This window comes from Stereum hirsutum (assembly GCF_000264905.1).
Source record: "Stereum hirsutum FP-91666 SS1 unplaced genomic scaffold STEHIscaffold_7, whole genome shotgun sequence".
Classification (NCBI taxonomy): Eukaryota; Fungi; Basidiomycota; class Agaricomycetes; order Russulales; family Stereaceae; genus Stereum; species Stereum hirsutum.
The window spans coordinates 8,014-28,614 of record NW_006763137.1 but is presented as its reverse complement, the minus strand read 5'-3'; the positions used below and the strand labels follow the sequence as shown (position 1 = coordinate 28,614).

Genomic DNA, 20,601 nt, shown 5'->3' with positions numbered 1-20,601 from the left:
ACGGTGCTGGCGAGCTAGTGGGTGGTTCTCAGAGTCAAATAGAGCTGAATCTTGGGCCAGAGCCGCAGTGCCATGCTAGCCGCCGCGACAGTGTGAGATGTTGGTGAATTTCACGTTAGACGAAACCTTGACTTATGTGGGGATGGAGACTAGATCTCCTCTACTGAAGTGACAGTTCCAGGCCGACGGAGCGACGGTGTACTAGGAGAAAGTTAGGACAACGGAGGAGAACGACACTCGAGGTCAGGTATGAACGGAAGTCACGAGAAAATCATATCTGTTGCCATAAATATACGACACGTGTGTATCGGCATATTCCGACCAACCAATCCCAGGGTGGGAAGAAAACCCTTTATTATCACTCCCTTTTTTCCCCCTTCTGAGCCTCTTGAACGGCTTGGTCTCTCTCGCACATGTAGTTGATCCACAGCTTCGCCTTGACCCTAACTCCCAGCTGCGGCTGCTAGACCATCTCGAACCCTCGGTCAGTGCGCAGTCTACTGCTTGAGCGCACTCGGAGCGCTGTGGCCAATCTCAGTCTCTCGAAATGAACGCTCTTCATGAAGTGCCGTATAAGTAGCTATCCGATCCAGGTTTTCCTCGATATAAAATGCACCTTAAAGCAAATGACCTTGCTATCGTCTCGGTCACATACTGTACTACCCCAGATAAGTAGGCCAAGGAACTTAAATACTGACCTTCCGTCCTGCATTCGGCCGTCAGAGTGACCGCAGGGTAGCGAAAAGCGTGCACCGGTTAGGGATCCAAGACCATCCGCGCAGATGTTAGCAGTCGATGTCGATGCGTCTCAATCCGCGGCCACGACCAATACAGTACACACGATAGCAGCGGGTGAGTTATCACGTCGACTCCTCATCGGTACCGTAGTATGTATCGCCCCCAAGTCTTGTCCAATTCCAGGGCGTTTTGCGGGCCGCCCCGCCCCCCAGTTTTGTGCCTTGACACGGCCTAGCGCAATTTTTTCACTTGCAGATGGATTCAAATTGCATCCACACGTCTGGCCCTGTTCCTCCTCTGTGCCGAGCGAATGGTTCCCTGTACTAGCGTGCCGAGCAAATGGGGACAACTCAAAGGCTCCGAAATCGGAAACCATTTTGCGGAATCGGGCGCTTCCCAGGGCACGTGCTCGAACACTACGACCCTAAGCGGTGGCACCCAAGTGTTTCCTCTTTATTAGGCTTCGTCGCTCGATGGCCTACCATACCTGCTCCTTTGAACTTCTAACGTCTTGGTCTTTTTTCATCCCCTCCTCTCGTCACACAACCTCCCCACACTGCCACTGGTTGCCATGTGTGAGCCCTATATTTTTCTCTCCCTCCGAATCCATCGCGCTCACTCTATCGTCGTCTTAGCTTACAGCGGTGGCACTGACCCACAAACCGCCTACTATGGTTATGTGCCCAGCAAAGCTATTGGCATCGTGGCATGCGTGCTCTTCGGTTTATCTACCGGTACGTCCTGACACTTCGTACTCATGCAACGCGACCGTCTGACTGTCAGCATCAGTCGTCCATGCAGGCCAGAGTATCAAATACAAACTTTGGTGGCTCCTTCCGACAGTATGTTTGTCTGGTCTCATCGAGTTGGTCGGATGGGCCGCTCGTGTAAAGTCGGCCTACGATCCAACTCTACAGACACCGGTTCTGATTCAGTATGCCTACTATCTCGCCTCCAGAAGAACTCGACATGCTGACTCTGTGGCTAGGACGGTGCTACTGATCATGGCACCGACGCCGTTGGTTGCATCCAACTTCATGATATTCTCTCGTATCGTTGCTCGTGGTGGACAGCAGTTCAGCAGATTGTCCCCTAGGCGGTGTAAGTTTGTTTCTCTAGTGCTCGATTTCGCCTTGTCGCTTACCGTTGCTTCGCAGACTCCCAAATCTTCCTCACCGCTGTCAGTGTCTCAGTCCTGTTTGTTCTTTCATCACCCGCGACTCACACTGTACCATTCATTCAGGATGTCGTCGCTTTGATCATCCAGACACTTGGAGGTGGGATGGCCGCGAAGGCAGTCAAGAGCGGTAATGACCCCAAGCCGGTACGTCGTCTAAACTTTCTTCTAAAATCCAATCATGCACTCCTTTCGGACCTCACAGTTTTGCTGAACTTCCGATCGTTATCTAGGGATCTCATACTATGCTTGCCGGTGTTGTCTTCCAACTCGTCTCGCTCACGATCTACTCCCTCATGGGGGTCGAGTTCCTTCTCCGTCATCACAAGAATAATCCTGTCAATCATGCACATGCTAAGGCCATGGGACCGACTAAGCCCGTGTTCTCGAGTCGCGTGAAGCTCATGCTGTGGGGACTGGCCCAGATGGACATCTATCTTTTTACTAGGTATATATCCTTCCCTTTTACTGACCATACGATAAGGATACTGACCATAGTCATCCAGGTCTGTCTACCGTGTCGTCGAACTCGCGGATGGCTGGTTCGGTAAAATCCACAGGACAGAGATTTATTTCGGTGCGTCTCCAGCTTCTGTATAGCTTGTACAACGACGCTGACTCAATGTACTCGATTTCAGTCATCCTTGACGGTCTGATGATTCTTCTTGCCATGCTCACGCTCAACATTTTCCACCCTGGATTTCTTCTCCGGCAACGCGAAGACGATCACGATCCTGTACCACTGCACAGAATCGACGTGGAAGGGGAGTAAAGGGCGTCGTCACTGTCAGGTCTCGGAGTGTGTATTCTTACAGTATGCTTCACTTGTCTTGGTCCTCTCTCCTCTCTTCCTTTTCTATCATTTCTCAGTCGCGAAACCTCTCGCCTTGTCTCCTTTCGTCTGCCCAGTGCATGAGTACTGTCGAGCCTTTCTTCCACCCCACCTCTCTGGGCCACAGTACAGAGGTTGAAGCTGCTTACATTACGACTCGTTGCTACCAGTATTCTCGTCATCATTGCTCAGGATGAATACTCTTGTCGACTCCTTTACCGGAGCAAGCCTCGATCCCGCTCGTTCCAGTCAGGTAGTCCGATTGAATAGAGCTTGTACGTAAGACTCTGCAACAGGAGATGAAAAGGAGGGAAACGGAAAGACACCAATAGCCACAACACATTGTACAGTGTAACTAATCAATACGGGAGGCGATGCAAGTACGCACTCGGAAGCGCTTCCATAGCGCCGCCGCCTTCACTATACCCCAAGCTCAGCGTCGCCACCGCCGAGTTCTCGTCCGGATGCTTGTATGTATCGGCGCGATACACCCTAACTATACCGTCGCGAAGGGCCTTGGAGTCCTTGTGAATAAAGGGCAGGAGGAATCCTATGGCAATCATCGCGGCTTTAACGTATCCTTGGTCCGTCCCAGGCGCCAACGCTGAAAGCCACGGTACAAAGTCGGGAGCGCCGCGAAACATCTTGATGAGATTCGGAAGCCAGCGCAGTGAACTCCACTCGTCGGTCCCTTTTGCCCTGCATGCTTCGAGGATCTTTTCCTTCGTAATGTAAGGGTAGCGGTGCAAGGGGACACGGATTAGGAAGAGGATCCCGTCGAAGATGAGACTGGGAGGCGAATTCGTAATCCACTGAAGAGGAGCTTCCGATGGTGGAGCAACCTCGGTGAAGACTCTATCTTGTAAGGCATCAAGGACGGCGTTAACTGACGCTAAGACCTACAGCGGAAAGCACAAAGGGGTTAGCAAAACTCGAAAGTTGGAACGAACGGAATGTGGATTACAAACCTTTGCGAACCTGCTTTTGTCGGTGAGGTCATGGATGTCGAAACCATCACAAACGCTCTGGCCTTGGCAATAAGCAATGAACGTCTTTATAGCGCGTGTCCTGGAAACTTTATCGCGGAAATCGAACAAGAAGGGGTTGGGATCTACAACGTCTAATTTGATAGGCTGATACGGAGGAGGGAGCCAGTTGAACAGATAACAGAGCGGCGCGCCCAGAGCTAGGCAGTCCCGCAGCTCTGTGACAATATCAATCGGGTGGCGAAAAGCATGTAAGGAGGCTGATCTCCGGAAGTACTCTGAGAACCCTTCGATGGTGAGCAGACGAGAGCAAATCGCTTCGCACTGCTCAGGGAGGGACGATAACTCGGAGAAAGGTGGATGAGGGCGAACAACACAGGTGTAGTGTGTGAGGGAAAGTAAATCAGTGGGAAGGAGACCGGAACTAGGAAGCAATACGTCGCTGTGCGTGCCCGTCGTGATAAAAGGCTCGAATCTGCCCGGTATCGTCCGAGCTGTAGTTTCCTGTATGATAGGACCATGTGTGACACTCGGAGTCCCTCTAGGAGGGTCGACATGCCAGAAGGTAGCTATACCGATGTCATGTACGTATCCTCCAGTATATCCTATATCGCCAAATAAAGGTTGATGTCAGCTAAAATGCGACAATCATACGAGTTCGAATGTCTTACGTCCTGGATCTGCGCATTCGTAGCGGAAATGAATTCTGCGAGACGATTCATGACGGAAGCCTATGGACAACAGTCAGATGGAGGGAGACGAGAAGGATCAGGACAAGGGACAGACAGAGAACGTTCGGCGGGAGGGGTTATATATGCCACGACTTAGTGCCGCAGCAAATGGACAGATAGACCAAGTGCCGAAAGCAGCAGCGGACGACGAAGACAAAGCAATGTAATTGGTTATTCCTGCAGCCACCGCCTTGGCCAGCGCCGCCGTGTCAAGGAACAATGGCATGACTGAAACAGGGCTGATTTTTGGCCCTGATTGGATCCTGGTCAGTGTAGAGAGCAGTCTACCTATGCGCGGCGTTGCTCTGGAAACGATCCGATGACGCCACCTCAACTCTGACCAGCTCGGTTGTGTGTGGCCAGTGATTTTAGTCGGCTCGAGGTCTTCGAAAGCAAGTGAGAGCTGTCCCCAACTGCTTGGATCTTACATAGCTTAGTCAGCAATATACAATAGGTTTTGCTGGGTGCCACCCCAGTACAGGTCGTGACCACCAAAGAAACCAGTCGAAACAATAGGACAAGAAACTGGACACTGCAGAGCCAGCTTGCAGCGTAGTCGACCAGGTACTCCGAGTAGATTCAATGGGCAAACAGATATACTAGTACATTTCAAACTCCAAGACGGGCATACGCGAGACACAGGGCAGAGCTATATGGTAGCGACGAAGACGAGGCAGAGGTGTCCCACTCAACGTTCAGAAGACGCGTTACCGCCGAACCGCACGTCTAGGCCTAAGCAAGCCACGACACGCTTCCCATCACGCAACTCGTCCTCCAAAACTCTGTAAACACCAACAGATATCCCAAAGTCCTCGCGAATTTCCTTCTCGATGTCGGCTAACGTCTTCTCCAGGTAATGGTGTCCATCGTCTCTATCGCTCGACTCAGAGAGTTCGGTCAAGTGCGGGACCCACGATATCTCGGTTAGGGAGGGAAGACTACCGACGATATCTGCGAGCGAATGGAGCAGGGATGTAGACGGCGATGGGGTCCTCTTGGTGCTCGCGATGAGCTCGGCATACGCCAAGGGTTCGATGTCAAAGACAGTACAGATATGGAGAACGCCGAGCGCTTTTATGCTGTCGGTCGCAGAGCCAAACCACGAAGGAACTGTCTGCCCCTTGGGATGGAGCATGCACTGAATTGGCTGTTCGCTCGGGGAAGGGGGTGTAGTGGTAGGAATGAGCTGATGGACATCGCCGCGAGCAGTCTTTGTGAAAAAAGGAGAGCGTTCAGCCAACTTGAGAGTTTCGTGCCAGGTATCTTGGGTGTAAATGGCGTATTGGGGCTCTGGCTGCATGTCCGCCGAGGTGGCGAAGTCTAGGAACATGATACCGATGTCGGTGCGCCTGACTTTCCTGATTATGTCGTCGAACTGGGGTGTAGCTTTTATCAGTATATAGAACTTGGTCGGAGGGCAATACGAGAACTATACCATTGTTTCAAGGCTTTATGGAACTCCGACGTTGCAAGATGGTGAGAGGGTTGGGGAGGAAGGCGAGCAGTTGATCGCGTGGGTCCTTATATACGCGATGGCCAGATTCAGGGCGCTTTGGGAACAATGCAATGCAGAGACAAGGAATAAATCAAATAGAACAGCCACCAATTGTCTCAATAGTTGCCGGGATCGGCTAGCGGAGACCCAGAGTACAATGACTCGTCGTAGGTGGGCACTCGGAAGACGAAACATTCAGCCCGTTCCTGATGACTAGAGATCAGAGCTAGATACATTTGAAGTATACTTGCAGACAATAGAGAAGCGAGCCAGTCCTCCGTAGCATTCAGCTCGCAAGGAAGAAGCTTCACAGCAAGAGAAAAGGCAGTGAACAATACGGAAAGACGAGGCAGTGAGCAATACGGGAACAAAGACGAGCGGGCGATGCCGAGCAAAATATACAATACGGTGGGGACCGACACGCTGGCGTTCAGCTCGCCACACACCGAGTTGCTTTGGACACAATTTGGACACAATAGTCGCAAGACCGTCCCTCGCATATCACACTGCCATAGAAAACGTTGCTCTCTGTACCACAGCGTTAGGATGACAGACTGCCATCGCTAATTCCGAGGACAAATATACCAATTTTGAGCCAGTGACGTGGCCCTTGCGTGGCCTATCCCTTGCTGCAGCGACTCTCCTGCATTTTTGCACGCGTGAACTGATTCCAACACAGCTCGATCCAGTTCCATCAAGAACCATAGTTCCATTCCGTTACGCATATACACATGTACTCATACTTATATCCATAGCTTCGTCAACAAGATAACACAAACTGCCGACCCTTCGAAGTCCCATATGCGCACGGGCCACATCGGCCACAGACCTACGTGTCGAACGAACAAGATGTAAATCCGGCAGGCATAAGAAACGAAAGACTTGACCCAAAAGCGAACGAAATCGACTGGAGCGATCATGTAAAAGTCCGTCGCAGGATGTTCGAACGAACACAGGTATAAGCGTGACTTTGAATATCGACCGCCGAACGGCGCGGTAAACTAGAATGAAAGAGAAACGGTAGATAGATAAATGGATGGTAGATGCTGATCAATTGGTTGGTTGATTGGTTGGTTGGATTGGTTGGATTGGTGGATGGTTGACTGGGTGTATGGTCGATGTATGTATAGCTCTTTTGAGTTGGTGCTGTGTGACGTAGTATACATTGGACAAACCAGACGATGACGAGGTCGATGCGAGACAAGACGAGACGAGAAACGAGAAACGAGAAACGAGAAACGAGAAACGAGAAACGAGAAACGAGAAACGAGAAACGAGAAACGAGAAACGAGAAACGAGAAACGAGAAACGAGAAACGAGAAACGACAAACGAGAAACGAGAAACAAGAAACAAGAAACGACGAAACGCGACAGAGAAAAAAAGGAAACGAAGGAAAACAGAGGCAAAAGGGGAGAGGAAGTCAGGCAGAAAGAAGGGAGGAAACGATGCAGTCATGACACAAGGTGCGAGGCGAGAGCAAGAGTGAGGGTAAGGGTCAGGGTAAAGAGCGGCGCGAAGGGGTGAGGAACCGAACCGTTCGGTGTATGATGAGGTGGGCGGTGCGGCGAAGGTGGAGGGAGGGTATCAAAAGACGATGGACGGCGATGTGAATGCTAAACGATGCAATCGTGACGGGATAAACGTGGCACCGCCACCAATGACGCACCAAGAAGAAAAGATGAGCGAGTGAGGGGGCGCGCAGAGCCATAAATAACGAAGGGAAAGGACGGATGCAGACGGGGTCATGAACGATAGCGAAGCGAAACGATCCAAAGGGGAGAGTGGGTGGACGGAGAGAAGTATGGATGCACAGGGTCATGACGAGAACGGAGGGATAGAGACGCGGTGGATGGACACAATGGATTCGCTAAGGACACACGGAGAGGATGAGATAAGGGGCGGACAAAACCGAGGATATATAGTAGACACACATGGACACACGGGGTTGGGATGCAGAATAAGAACGAGACCATCCATAAAACAAGCTCCAGATCAAGAAATCATGCAGGCAGAGAATTGAAAATAGGAAAGGTGCCACAAGAAATCCGACCAAGGGCAGAGAAGACGGAAAAAAAAAAGAACAAGGTTCGAGAATACTCACTCACCCCCTCGACCTCCCCTCCTCCACCGCCTCCCGCACATCCAGGACTTTCCTAGCCCTCCTCAAAGTCCCCATCGTCACGTTAAATCCCTCCACATCCTCCAACCAAACACCCCTCTCCCTACAACGCCCCAGCACCTTCGCCCAAAACTGCACCACAGCCCTCTCCGGCCTCCGCCTCCTCATCGAATCGCTCTCCACGCTCAGATCCCGCAGATACTTTAGGCTAGGGAACGCTTCGGGACTGAGGATCGAGGATATCTGTTGCAGGAGCGGGAAGAAGGCGGTATCGTCCGTCGAGGGCGCGTTGGATGTCATGTCAAGCGCTGAGATGATACGTGCGTCGATATCACGGATGGCGATCATTTCGAGTCGCGGATGCGAAGGCAGCAGAACATGCGGTGCGATCCAGTCCGGACTCTCCCAGTGCCACTCCGCGTCCGCCGAACAGATCAACTCTCGTAGGTTCGGACACCACCTCGCCAACGAAAGTGACCTGTTCTCCGTGCTGTGTCGGGGGTGGTGTGGCGCGGTGAGATAGTGCTCCTCGATGAGCGAGGAAGAGTGGCCTAGTTCGAGTTGGCGGAGGGATTTCCCGTGGGCCGCAAAGAACCGGTAGAAACCAGCGCCGGTGTAGCTGAAGTCGGCGGAGACAACGGATAGGTTGCGTAAGTGCGGCATGGACCATGAAGCGAGGACGGCGAACATCCCGTTATCGAGGCTGACTTTCAGACTTCGGAGCGCGGGAAGATGGACGCTCATGGCTGCAGACGGCGATGTCAACTCCAGCGAATCGGAAAAGAGGGCGTGGAAATTGGGAGAGCACGATGAGAGTTCGAGATACTCGAGTCGCATGGTGGGCATATCCTGCAGCGGCGACATGCGGAGATGGAAGGGAACGTCGTCGTAAGACGTCCACGAAAGGCGGCGCAGCTCGGAGTTAGGATGAGTAAGAAGTGAGAGGAGCTTCTCCGGCGAACACCGCGGGTCGGGGAGGGCGTCGTATCGATTTCGCTGGATAGATTGGTTGTCGGTGTAAATCGTGAGCTGTGGCGAATATTCTAGGATGGTATGGAGGTCCTGGGGCGAACAGCGCTCGAGTACGGGTGTATCGATGTGTAACCGCCGTATAAACCTCCCCGAAGCCGCGGACCGTCCCTCGACGAACTCCATGAGGAGCGTGTGCGCGAGCGCCTTGGCCTGCTGGGCGCGGGAGATCCATACGAACTCGAAGAGGAAGACCTTGACGAAGGCGTTCCAGCGCTTCGATACCAGTGAAACGTTCGTCTTGAAGCGCATGGCGGCGTAATATGACGAGAGCTGGAGGGAAGACGACTCGAGGAAAGACAGGTCCTCGGCGGTACTGAGCGGGTCGGGGGTCATGAAGGTTGCTTCGCGGATGATTTGGATCCATAGTTCGGGTGGGAGTCTGCAGTGGTCGAGTGCTCTTGGGTTAACGAAACCTTTACGTGATGTTTTATGTCTAGTGAAAGTGTAACGCGTCAGTGACTGGGACGTGTAGTGCAGAACGAGAGCAGTATAGCGAAAGCAGAGGTAGAACGTATACGGAGAACTATGTTAGGATCAAGAGGCGACACGGTGCACAGGCTGGATCCATAACACTGGCCCGTCGCCGTGTTGGGCCGAACAGAGAACAAACTACGGGAATCGTGAATGACCATATCCCACAAACGCCGCATGCGCCGAAACAAAAGTGTTTCTTTGTGCTCGCTGAACGAGTTTCGAAGGGAGTTGTACGTTACCCGGACCTCAATGGAGCAAGGTCCAGTCGACTCTGGAGCCCTTATGAACACCAGTCTCGCAGTGTGCACAACGCATCGGGATAAAAACGACAGAGATAGCCTGATAGTTTAACTCAAAGTCATGTGAACGAGGAGGCAGTGGGCGTGGGGAGCGTTCTCGACAAAAGGCGCGAAATCTGGCGCGAAGGGAAGTGCGAGGTGAAGAAGGACCCGTGCGACGAGCGCGAAAGAACGATAAAATAGATGCTGTGAGACCGTCCTCTCCGGCGAAAGAGCCACTCGGAAGACGCGTACTAAGAAGGCGAAGTGTGAATACCGCAGTATCTGTGTTTATTACACGTCGAGAGCAACGACATGTCAGGTTATGACAGACTGTCCGATGATTGCAAGTCGTCCTTGATGCCAAAATTAGGACGCGATCAACGAGCGACGTTTGGGTGGCGATATCGGTCGCCGTTAGGACGAGGATGACTGCACATCGAACAGTTCCACCTGCGACCTCCACTGACGATGTGGCAGCCATACTGCTCAGTGCGTTAATGTAGGTCGCAAGGAAAGAGGTAGCCGGCTAACGTTGGCCCGGACCGAGGTGACCATACCTCGCATGACGGTTAGCAGTCAAGGCGTAGAGCTAGTATGACCACTCGACGTCGCCCATGCTCGAGAAAGTAGACGCATATATATCTCCTGCCATGTCTTCATGATTCCGGCGCCCAAAACTCGACGCTCTGACGCCCAACCTCCCAGGCAAGACGACAAGACCCTCTTTCGCAAACACTGCCGGCTGAAAGTGACAGATAGGGAGAAGAAACAGACCTAGGTACCCTTCGCGAATTTGACAGAATGATCTCGTTGAATAACTTCGACGCGCGATGTCGCAACGAATTGTGTTGTTTTGGAGCCAACGAGGTAGAAGGAGAGGCTGTTGATGAAGACGACAAGGACTTGATGTTGATGGAAGGCATTCTTGCTCGTGAGGTTGCGCAACGCTGGAGGTCGTAAAGAAGAATATTGTCGAGGGGACGAAGGATGTGCGTATGGGGATGGGAGTTGGGGAGCGCTGGGCGGGACGGTGGTGGGAGAGCGAGAGAGGCGACGACCGTCGAGCGACTCGTCCAGCTCCGCACAGCCAATCGCCGTCCTCGCTCCCTGCGGCTTTCACTCTGGTCCCCGCCCTGCGGCAGACCCCGCGTCGGTTTCCGTCGGGCTCCGCCTCCTCTTCAGGTCCCCGCCCTGCTCTCTCTCGTCCTCCTCGTCGTCGACAACGTCCTCGACAACCGCTCATTCGCAGTCTTCTCCGGCAGCAGCTCCATTGCTAACGGCATGCCACCGTTCTGAACGCTTCTCGCCCACTAATTGTTACGCTTTGAAACCAACCAGCCCCACGTGGCCCATGCGGGCCTCTTCGCCACCAGATCTTGCGCACACTGGATCTATCTCCTCGGCCCAACCGTCTTCTCTTCCGTTCTACGATAATGAAAAATATCCGTGTTCTCGGGAGACGGAATGTGTGCTCGAACGCCAGCCTTGGCTCTTGCCTTCGTCTGTGGCTACTTGCTGCGAACTTGCGAGTTCTATGTCTGTCTCCTTCTAGTCCCGCACAGAACTGGGGTACAACGACGCCACCCAACTGCTGTGATACTGTATTGGCTCCTAATTGCCAGCTTTCAACGACCACACGGTCGGCATCCAGGCCTGCATGTTCTCGCTGTGCTCTTTATTGCTTTCTGATTCGTCCTCACCACGTCCAATCAGCACCAATGACTCTCGTCTCCTCCGTTCCCTGTCCCGTCCGTTCGAACGTGACCCAACGCGAACGCAGCAACGGCAACATTCAGCGGCTGATCTCCACGCGGCCGTCGACGTCGTGGCGTTGTTGGTTCTGTGGCGACGTTCGAGCTCCGCTATCGAACCAAAACATCACCGCGGTTCGCAGTACTTACTCAGACACCTTGCCTGCGGGTTCTGTTTGTTATGTGTTAAGCCACAGTACTATCTGCCTCCTCTTCAGACGTGACGCTCAGAAAGGGTTGCTCCTCATCTGATCATGAACTGAAGAACAAACATGAGATAGATCACTGATTCCATTCCTCCGGTTGATGTCTATAAACATCCCAATCATCGTAGATGGAGGGTTTGTTTCATGCTTGTAATCGTGCTCGGGCTACCCAAGCCGAATATACGCTATTATTTCTCCTTCCTTGACTCGTCACCGCGATAATCGGACTCCTCATACCAGTCGGAACCGTTACCAGTGGTTCCTATGTACGAGAGAGGCTGTGATCATTGTTTGCATCTTCTCGATCACTGAGATGAGTCGCTGGTTCCAAGAGATGCGGAGAGCCTCAGCGCTCACAGTGACTGATTTCGTGCCCAAAATACTGCGGAGATGTATCCAGACCTGAGCTAGGAGCATTTTGACCGTCAATTCTGCTCAATAGTGACTTGAGAGGAGTGGTCCTGGGTTTGATCACTTCTGCAATTGTCTTTATCATATCGTTTGCCGTTGTTCCATGGGGAATATACAGCGCTCAAGATATCATACTTTCTCCTTGGTCCGTAAGATCCGAGAAAACCGATGTTCTGACGCTCTATTGTGATGAGAGCTGTGATGACATCTAGAGATGCATTCCTTTATGAAGCGACCGAACAAAGGTGCCGACCACCTCGCCGCCCATCTCATGTCTTTCGCAGACCACAGTGCACAAGCATACAGCTTGCAGCAGATTCAGATTGTTGCAGTAAGTGTTTCGTGCTGGTCGTCGTCATCCAAACGCTAGCCTCATGCATTGTCTGTCTTTGTCATCTTTCGTTTAAAAGTATGTCGACGGTAAATAGTCCTCGTGGATTTCAGCCGTAATTCACTGAAATTATATATAGTGTGCTCCATTGCACTCGTTGTGAGTCCCGTCCAGTCCTCGATTGATTCGAATCCAGACAATGTCACTGAAAATATGAGCGATATAGTTCTACGACTACTTCTCGACCTTTCCAGGCGAAATTCGATTTGTTTGGTCGTCCGGATGGAGTATCGTGAATGTGTTCTTTGTCATATCTCGTTATGGTGCGCTTTGCGAAGGTGTGCTCATTTTGATCAGTGAGTTCTTTCCAATTATCTCAGTTCACTCATGTTTAACTCGAGCCACTGATCCGAATCTGCTCAGTGTATGGGTACGCCCATCCGTCTGATTCCACGTGTGTTGCTCTGAGCCGCGCCATCGACGGTCGGTACCTATGGTGTCTATCCTAAGTATGCTGTGGATCGCTAAAAACTAATTCTAGGAGGTCAATTCGTATGTGTCACGGCGGCAGAATGTATGATTACCACTATACCGCTCAGACTACCTTCTGACGATCGTTTCAACCAGTCATCCTTGTGTTCAGAACGTGGGCCTTATGGGAAAGGAACAAGAGAATCGCAATGGGCCTCGCCGCCTTGGTGACCGTACTGTTGGCCGTTGTCGCCACGTATGCGACTAAATTTGAGGCATCAGTACAAGGTGAGTGAATTAGCTCTATACGATACTACCCCTTCCCCGGAAATGATACGTGCTTTTGTTGTTCAGTTACTCTACCGAATCCCGATAATCCCGCTGCATTTTCTCGTTGCATTCAGTCTGGCGGCGGGGGTACCATATCTATTACTTATGCCTGTGTGGCCATCTTGGAGACAGGTCCGTCTTCGTTGTATTTCTGGAACTACAGGTTGACTGATGGTACTTGCACACTGCACAGTTGTTCTTGTTCTTACGCTTATCAAGGCACCATGGAGATGTTAGTGGTGACACTCATGATGCATTGACCTGAATTTTAGTCTCAAACGCATTTGTACCCTAGTCGTACTCTTGAAGAGCCACCTGATTCGAGTCTTATACCGGGATGGTGCGTGCCTCGCCCTTTACTAATTATTGTGCGGATGGTTGACCGCAGTGTAGGGATTTTATACTATATATACTCGATATGTGAGTACCAAGACAGCCCTACCGGCACGAACTGCGTTGTGCGGCTAATAATACCGCAGCAACCTCGATAGTTAATGTTGTGACTGTATTGAGTGCACCCGTATGTACCTACTTTGATCTTATCGTCCCGTAGCCAACGCGCTCATTTCTTCTTAGCCTGGAATATCGCATGTCCTCCTCGTGTCCGTCGTATTCGCTGCCTTGCTCTTCTCTCGTTCACAAACGCTCATGATCTGATTTTTGTTTTTTCGGTCTACAGTCCGCAAGGCATGCTGCATACCATGCTGGCTACACGGGTCATAATTCATCTTCGAGAGGCCGCTACAATCCACAGCGCACAAGTGATCACTCTCGGAGGGATAGAGTTTGCGTCCCGAAATGTGGACGGTGACTCTGAAGGACGGCTGTCAACAAGCAATGATGTAGGAAGGGATGTACAGCCATGATCTAAGTGTGGCTGATTGTCGCGTAGTGGATGCGACTGACGAGGTCAACATTAATATGGGGATCGGTGAGTGATAGGCACAAAGGTTATCTACGCTGCTTGGGCAACCCAAGGAGCTTTCTCGCATCTATTCCTACCTCACCCGATGTTTTACTGACCTGTCGAAATGAAGAATAGATGTAGAGTATAGGTCTTATACAAGTTGTCGGAGACATTAAGAGCGGTGATTGCGTCTACATGTGCCGTATGATCATTTGGAGGTACGGGTTTCGAGTCGCTGAACACATCACATCGAAGTTTGAAACGGATGTGGACAAATATAGGGCCCCTGGCTGCGAGCGATCTTGAGCTTGGGTTGGGAGGGCGGGGCAGTAAGGGTGACAGTGTGCATAGGATGTGAACGTGAGTGCAGGCCTTTGTGCGTTGAGTGACGAAGATTAGAAGGAGGTGTCCGTAGAATGGAACTACAGCTCCTTCTGTTACAGTTCTCGCTTGGCGTCAAGTGCATCCCTTGTCGGTCTTGTTCGTCGTTTTTGCTACGAATACACATGCGATTATAGAAGAAGAATATGCATGCTTATTGGCATTCTGTCTCGAATGATCGAGGGTCAGGGCTCTTCAATTTTCAGTGGAAATTCCCCGCGTGAGCTCAACCACCGAGTAGTTCCCTTCAGATAATATGGTTTCATCTAGGTATGTTCTATCACAGTCTCTGGTTGATACATGGATGCTTATGTGATATAGCTTTTGATGTTTGACCGCCAGGAAACTCATAATCGGAGTGAAATGTCGACGATACACAGAGACTTTTACACCGAGCCTGCCAGGCATTCATACTGCACGTCTGAAGCTCTTCTCACTGGCGAAGGAAGCTCAACGAATCAAGGTTCAAGTGCCGACATCTAAGTGGTTTCGTGACACGAGTAGACGGATTGAGATTCAATCAGGGTTCCGTTTCAATTCCTACACATAACTCGTCCACACGCGAACTATCTACTTCCCGATTAATACATCGTTATAAAACAGCTCCTCCTCCGGCGTATCTCTGTACTTCACGGAAACCGGATGTTGATACCTCGCCCTCAACAGCCTCCTAATGAAATGATCCCCGACATTCGGAATCGCCTCATATTTCTGCCCCTCCTCCTTGATACAGCTCTTCAACGGCGCGAGCGACGCACCGGGGTCGGGAGTCAAGAAAAACGCGGCGGAGTATCTCTCTTCACCCGTCATGTTACGCACGCGGTGGACTGTGGCTGGGAAGATGCCGTTGGTGTGACGCTGGAGGAATTGACCAACGTTGCAGATGAAGGCGTGAGGGATCGGAGTGGCGGGAATCCATTGTGCGTTGGCGTTCAGGACTTCGAGTCCCGGGACGCCGTCTTGCCTGATCAGAGTAATCCCTATATATAAAGCGAGTGATGAGCGTACATGAAATATCACACCTAAAGCGCTAATTCGACAATGTAGAACATAGGAACGTACAAGAATAGTCAGCATGTGCGCCGAGCCCAACATAATCTATGTCCTTGACATCGGCGTTTGGCGGGTAGTGCAAAGCACGAACGCTCGTGATTGGGAACTGGAAGAGGTCGTCGAACACATTTTCGCTTTCCTGTGCCAGAGCCAGTGCAAATAACCGAACGAGTTTCTTGGCGAAGGGAAAGACTGCGTGATAGTATCGGTATATAGACTCGCGGAACCACAGCTCGTCCTTGGGCCAGATGTTTTGCGGTATGATCCCTTGCGGGAGAGGGAGATGGGAGGGAAAGTTCTGTTCGGGTTCGAGGGGATCATCACCCATAGCGAATGCCTCTTTCGTGTCTTTATTGGATACGATCAGACGGAGGGCGAGTGAAAATGGGAGGTATGCGCACCGCCTGCAGATTTGGGATCCAGCTTCGTCTCGAACATCGGTTCGTAACCTCTACACCGTCCGTTAGTACTTTCAACCAATAACCATCCCTTTTCCCCAAGCAAATACGGAGCTCACTTTAGCCCGGGATTCTTCTGCAAATGTGCACTCATCTTCACCTCATCACTCAACGCAAAAAATCTCTTGATATAGTCAAACGTCTCGGCGACCAGCTCCTCCGGCACTCCATGACCCTTGGCGTAGAAGAACCCGACGTTGCTGCAGGCGTCGTACAGTTCCTTAGCAAGCGCTTGCCGCACCTGGAGTGAGGGAGAGTCGATGTTCGTGAAGTCGATGACAGGAATCGAGGTGAATGTCTTCGCTTCGGTACCACGAAGGACTTTGCGTGTTCCGGGCTTATCTCCTTCAAAGAAGGTGACGAACTTGAGAATTGGAGAGGAATGAGCTAAGGGCGAGCCAAACCGACTGCTAGACGTGTGAATAGGGACTTACCTCCTCCGTCTCTGTCACTGTGGCCATTATCGGTCGTCGTCGCTTTCGGGAGGAGATGGTCGAGGAGCGCGGTAGTGTGAAGCAAGGCTCGAGCTCCTTGACGGCCCCCCGCGATAATTATACTACTCGCGTACCAATCTGGACTATGTTGAGACGCGTTATCGGTAGCTCAGGGGCAGCTGACACGTTCATTATCGGGTACAGGCCAAGTTTGTACCACGGCGCGCGGAGGTCTTTGGAGCTCGGTCAAAGCAGCACAAATCTGCGTACATCATTCTCACTTCACTGATAAGACTCTCAGAGAGCTAGGTTACTATATTTATTCGTCACCAAGTTCCAGACGCCATGCATACACTGCAGCCGCAGAACACGGGAGTTTCGACGGACGTACAGTGATAACATGAGCTGAAGTTCGAGTTCGAGAGAGATCCTTTCGGATGGCACAGACGATAGAATGCCGAACTGTCAACTCGGGGCTGGACAAGGAACGTGACTGGTTTGGAAATGAGAGGCGCGGAACTCCCCGGCTCACTTCCGAAAGCCTCAAAACTATGTCGGCCCTGTTTGCTCGCTGAATGTGGCGGTTTTTATTCGTAGGGAGGGTTTTCGACGGTAGTGAGGGCTATCAAGTCGTAGAGGGAGAGTATCAGTGTCAAGTATCGTCATAATGGCGCTAGTACTCTTGAGTCTGTTGTATTGTCAGTGGCCATGGACAAACATCCGTGTAGCCATCCGCACGGGTTGACGATCTGCGGATTTCGTTTCCTCGGATCTCCAGAATTCATTCCGATGAGCAGGAGAAAGATCATCATCACGGAGAAGAGCCGGTTTCTCCTTATCTATCGTGTGTTCAAGACACGGATTGTATCGTGAGTCGGGCCACATCATCGTGAGACATTGTTCGATAGGATTTAATGTGAAGAGATAGTGGTATAACTCAAACACGTAAGACGATTCATACCTCACAGCGCACACTGAGCCTTTGTTCGTGTATGATCCGGGAACCTCGGTGTAGAGGTAATCGCAGAGTCGAGGTAGTCGCAGAAGGATTTGAGGTAAACGTTCCTGTGTGTTTCGTCCAGTGTTTGGCTGTTGTGTGAGCGTCGCTTTGAAGGGTGATAGTTGGGGGGGAGCGAGTGGACGAGTGAGTTTCGTGCGTCGGTGGCCGGTCGAGTGCGTTGGGCGTGTGGTCGATTGGGCGTAGGAAGTCGGTAGACGCGATAGTAAGGTTTGGGAGTCTGTCGGTGATACGACAGAGGCGCGTCGCAATTATTTTTTAAGGATCAGGGAAAGAACGAGAGAGAAACTGAAGGAAAGTAGTTAGTAATAAGAGAACGTTAATACGTCACAAAGACGACAAGGGAGTGAAGAACGAAAATATGTCTTCACGGGAATCGAAAACGCACCGATAGAGCTCCCACTCATCCGCGCAGAGCTGCTTCGGATAGCTACATCCCGGCATCGTCTGCCGTCGTCCATCCATCCATCCATCCAGCCAGCCATCGATTCCTTCGTGCCTTCGTTGTTTTATTCAGAGACGGACGTGCCTAAGTTGATTTACATTCCCGAGAATCATTCCAAACGCAGAGAGACGGGTATATGCCTTCAAAAGTCAACGCAAAATCAGCCAAATCGACCTCGAAAAGAAATTGAAATGGTAGATGAAGTGGCAAGGCGTAGAGTCACGAAGATTATTGCGAAGAATGCAGTATAGCACCGATGACGATGATGATAAAAAGTAAAAAGGGACAGACGTACTGCCTCGATGACCTCCCCCGCCCTACCTCCAATCCTTTCACGTCCTCCACCAACCGTCTCACCACGATCCTTTTCCTCGGCGCAAACCACGCCGTGTGACACTCCTGGAGCACGCGTCAACGCTAACTCTAAACCAACGAACAAAATATGACATCCAATGGAGACGAATAATGGCGGTAAACCTTTGCTTCATTGAAAGGGTAAAAATGACGAATACATAGACGTACCTGTGATCATGAAGCAGGGGGATCAGGGTGGGACGCTGCTCGTTGCTCGAGTTCGGAGAGAAGCGGAGCCAGCTGATGCGATGCGAACTGGAAGCGAGTGTTGAGGAGGTGATGCTGTGCTATCGAGGAGACGTCCTGTGTCATGATTATGGACATAAATATTGCCAATGATTGATATAATAAAGTGGGAGGGAATGCGAGGGAGTGGACAGAGGGTAGTGGGGCGTAAAGTAATACGACACGCGTACGATAGACATGGTATGTTAAGAGGGCGTACCTTCTCCGAGAGTCGCCGTGTGATATCCTACGTGAGCGCACGCAAATGTTCAACAAATAACATATTGACGAGCGTCATGGCGTGGGTCATACGTTGTTAGGAACGGAACAAGTAGATTTCTGCTTCGCACAAATGCAACGGAAGTGGCACTACATTCGGATGGAGGTTAAGACAAATTGAGGGCAGAGAAGAGTGAGGAGAAGAAGGGAGACGGGCGGACGCGAGCCTTAAGAAAGTCGATGCATGCGTGGAGGACGAGCGAATCGCCTGGATGGTTATTTAAGCCTCCACGGTGCGTGCTCAAATTCATGGAAATAACCCATCTTCTGCTCAGTCGCGTTCTGCAGCTCTAGTAATGAAAAGCGTCAGCCATCCACGTCCGAATACCCTCGAAACGACCAGCGACTCACCCTCTCCTCCTGCAAACTCCTATGTTCCTCGATACTCCACAACCCCTTCAACGTCCTTCAACTTCTGCGCCTCCTCTATCCTCCCAACCGACTCCTCGCAAACACCCTTGAACCAATACTCGACTCCCTTCAGTGTTCCTTCAAATCCGACTCTTGGCTATGCACTACCGACTCATCAGTGAAAACGAACCAATCGTGAGACTTTTGCGAGGTGAGTATGGATATGGGGCGGAGGGTGTAGAGGGAAGGCGGAGATGGAGGTTGTGGCCGGGCGGATGCCGGGTAGGATCGCAAGAGGTCCAAATCGTGGAAATGGTGGGGTATTGAGGCTAGAGAGCTCACTTCCTCCAACGTAAGCCATTCACATTTGTACAGCCTTAGCTATGGAGAGAGGCAAAATGTGGCGAAACGGACCGTGAACGGTAATAAAAGTCTATCAAGGGCTGATTGTACGGCCGCTACACTCGTATTCTCCAGTTCTTCTAGTGATGTTCTAGGTTCTTGCCTTCGAGCGAAACTGGCGGCTTGCTCGACGTTGTGGGCTGTTCAGCGAGAGGACGTGAGGTGGCGGTTCGATGGGTGCGTCGTCATCATTCGCTTTTGTGTTAAATCCGTTCAAGCTTTGTCTGGTAGAGTATGATGACCAGGAGTTATTGTTTAGGAGAGTGTATACGAGTATAAGAGGTAGAGTAATGAACGGTGTGGGAGGTCAAGAAAAATACCAACGCAGGATTACGCTATCGGTTGGCGATCTAATCTTATCGCACCTGGCAGAGATGTGGCGTGTGAGGACCCCTGCGTATGCTGACAGAGGTCCCATCCGAAAACCCCCAAAATCGGTCGTTTTCGTCGCACGATTTTGGGGGTGTTTTCGTCGCATCAGGGATGGGACATCGGATTTTTGGCCATTTCCGTCGCACGTCGGATGGAACATCGCTCCGCATAAGGCCTTCCCAAACCCTGGTCGTCAAAAAATTTCCCCAAATCATGTTTTTGGCCGTGTTTGCCAAGTTTTTACCCCATTTTTTGCGTCCCCGAGAGACATTTTCGTCGCATAGCGGGATGGAACATCAGCATCGAAAAGCCGTTTTCGTCGCACTACGGATCGGACGAAACGCGATTTTTCGCTCAAAATTCGTCGCATCAGGATGGGACCTCCGTTAGCATACGCAGGGGTCCTGGCGTGTGGCAATCAACTCCTTTCGTGACGACTTCGGACATCTTGCCTCCATCCTTCTTGTCTCTGAACTCTGTAGCTCGACTACAGCGTCTTATTTTTCAACGGGATGTCCTCCAAAAATACCTTGACCCTGACTCCGACACACTACGG

The 20,601-nt window shown here is 51.3% G+C and overlaps 9 protein-coding genes across 9 annotated transcripts; 3 read left to right on the top strand and 6 right to left on the bottom strand.

Annotated features, from left to right (window-relative positions):
• Nucleotides 1–532: 532 nt before the first annotated feature.
• Nucleotides 533–1,286, bottom strand: STEHIDRAFT_121341 (uncharacterized protein). Its single transcript, XM_007304018.1, has one exon. The coding sequence runs from the start codon at nt 1,112–1,114 to the stop codon at nt 809–811; it is 306 nt and encodes a 101-aa protein (XP_007304080.1). The 5' UTR covers nt 1,115–1,286; the 3' UTR covers nt 533–808.
• STEHIDRAFT_96995 (RTA1-like protein) lies at nt 1,284–2,850 on the top strand. The gene is made up of 9 exons (XM_007304017.1): nt 1,284–1,313; nt 1,374–1,472; nt 1,528–1,672; nt 1,727–1,839; nt 1,896–1,918; nt 1,982–2,062; nt 2,149–2,363; nt 2,422–2,492; nt 2,554–2,850. Exons 1-9 carry the CDS (start codon nt 1,310–1,312, stop codon nt 2,685–2,687), a joined length of 885 nt encoding a protein of 294 aa, XP_007304079.1. The 5' UTR covers nt 1,284–1,309; the 3' UTR covers nt 2,688–2,850.
• A 256-nt stretch (nt 2,851–3,106) lies between these two features.
• STEHIDRAFT_156675 (uncharacterized protein) lies at nt 3,107–4,690 on the bottom strand (the record flags this gene model as incomplete). Its single annotated transcript, XM_007304016.1, has 5 exons — nt 3,107–3,646; nt 3,716–4,237; nt 4,309–4,338; nt 4,405–4,464; nt 4,520–4,690. 5 exons carry the CDS (start codon nt 4,688–4,690, stop codon nt 3,107–3,109), a joined length of 1,323 nt encoding a protein of 440 aa, XP_007304078.1.
• A 347-nt stretch (nt 4,691–5,037) lies between these two features.
• On the bottom strand, nt 5,038–5,794 carry STEHIDRAFT_168396 (uncharacterized protein; the record flags this gene model as incomplete). The annotated part of the gene is made up of 1 exon (XM_007304015.1): nt 5,038–5,794. The coding sequence occupies one exon, from the start codon at nt 5,792–5,794 to the stop codon at nt 5,153–5,155; it is 642 nt and encodes a 213-aa protein (XP_007304077.1). The 3' UTR covers nt 5,038–5,152.
• A 1,229-nt stretch (nt 5,795–7,023) lies between these two features.
• Nucleotides 7,024–10,845, bottom strand: STEHIDRAFT_168395 (uncharacterized protein). The gene is made up of 2 exons (XM_007304014.1): nt 10,641–10,845; nt 7,024–9,544 (listed from the first exon to the last, which is right to left on the bottom strand). The coding sequence occupies exons 1-2, from the start codon at nt 10,787–10,789 to the stop codon at nt 8,062–8,064; spliced, it is 1,632 nt and encodes a 543-aa protein (XP_007304076.1). The 5' UTR covers nt 10,790–10,845; the 3' UTR covers nt 7,024–8,061.
• Nucleotides 10,846–10,853: 8 nt separating this feature from the next.
• STEHIDRAFT_156672 (uncharacterized protein) lies at nt 10,854–11,162 on the top strand (the record flags this gene model as incomplete). The annotated part of the gene is made up of 1 exon (XM_007304013.1): nt 10,854–11,162. One exon carries the CDS (start codon nt 10,854–10,856, stop codon nt 11,160–11,162), a length of 309 nt encoding a protein of 102 aa, XP_007304075.1.
• A 1,343-nt stretch (nt 11,163–12,505) lies between these two features.
• STEHIDRAFT_156671 (uncharacterized protein) lies at nt 12,506–14,023 on the top strand (the record flags this gene model as incomplete). Its single annotated transcript, XM_007304012.1, has 13 exons — nt 12,506–12,565; nt 12,645–12,654; nt 12,705–12,724; nt 12,792–12,921; nt 12,989–13,048; nt 13,107–13,139; nt 13,193–13,324; nt 13,391–13,498; nt 13,560–13,598; nt 13,662–13,706; nt 13,760–13,786; nt 13,858–13,886; nt 13,943–14,023. The coding sequence occupies 13 exons, from the start codon at nt 12,506–12,508 to the stop codon at nt 14,021–14,023; spliced, it is 774 nt and encodes a 257-aa protein (XP_007304074.1).
• Nucleotides 14,003–16,626, bottom strand: STEHIDRAFT_131036 (2OG-Fe-II oxygenase; the record flags this gene model as incomplete). Its single annotated transcript, XM_007304011.1, has 6 exons — nt 14,003–14,039; nt 15,307–15,634; nt 15,717–16,055; nt 16,109–16,158; nt 16,225–16,529; nt 16,600–16,626. The coding sequence occupies 6 exons, from the start codon at nt 16,624–16,626 to the stop codon at nt 14,003–14,005; spliced, it is 1,086 nt and encodes a 361-aa protein (XP_007304073.1).
• A 1,069-nt stretch (nt 16,627–17,695) lies between these two features.
• Nucleotides 17,696–19,812, bottom strand: STEHIDRAFT_121336 (uncharacterized protein). The gene is made up of 9 exons (XM_007304010.1): nt 19,687–19,812; nt 19,272–19,435; nt 19,088–19,210; nt 18,954–19,010; nt 18,862–18,888; nt 18,585–18,719; nt 18,358–18,485; nt 18,006–18,202; nt 17,696–17,905 (listed from the first exon to the last, which is right to left on the bottom strand). Exons 3-6 carry the CDS (start codon nt 19,169–19,171, stop codon nt 18,591–18,593), a joined length of 297 nt encoding a protein of 98 aa, XP_007304072.1. The 5' UTR covers nt 19,172–19,210; nt 19,272–19,435; nt 19,687–19,812; the 3' UTR covers nt 17,696–17,905; nt 18,006–18,202; nt 18,358–18,485; nt 18,585–18,590.
• Nucleotides 19,813–20,601: the final 789 nt, after the last annotated feature.

Coding starts and splice junctions, on each gene's coding strand:
- STEHIDRAFT_121341 (XM_007304018.1), bottom strand. CDS start 1,114: ATGGTTTCCGATTTCGGAGCCTTTGAGTTGTCCCCATTTGCTCGGCAC.
- STEHIDRAFT_96995 (XM_007304017.1), top strand. Junction 1,473..1,527: donor GCTCTTCGGTTTATCTACCG/GTACGTCCTGAC, acceptor TGTCAGCATCAG/TCGTCCATGCAGGCCAGAGT. Junction 2,364..2,421: donor GACATCTATCTTTTTACTAG/GTATATATCCTT, acceptor ATAGTCATCCAG/GTCTGTCTACCGTGTCGTCG.
- STEHIDRAFT_168395 (XM_007304014.1), bottom strand. CDS start 10,789: ATGCCTTCCATCAACATCAAGTCCTTGTCGTCTTCATCAACAGCCTCT. Junction 9,545..10,640: donor AATTCGCGAAGGGTACCTAG/GTCTGTTTCTTC, acceptor CACTTTCACTAG/ACATAAAACATCACGTAAAG.
- STEHIDRAFT_121336 (XM_007304010.1), bottom strand. CDS start 19,171: ATGAATTTGAGCACGCACCGTGGAGGCTTAAATAACCATCCAGGCGAT. Junction 18,889..18,953: donor CTTGTTCCGTTCCTAACAAC/GTATGACCCACG, acceptor GCGCTCACGTAG/GATATCACACGGCGACTCTC. Junction 18,720..18,861: donor CACGGCGACTCTCGGAGAAG/GTACGCCCTCTT, acceptor ATCATGACACAG/GACGTCTCCTCGATAGCACA.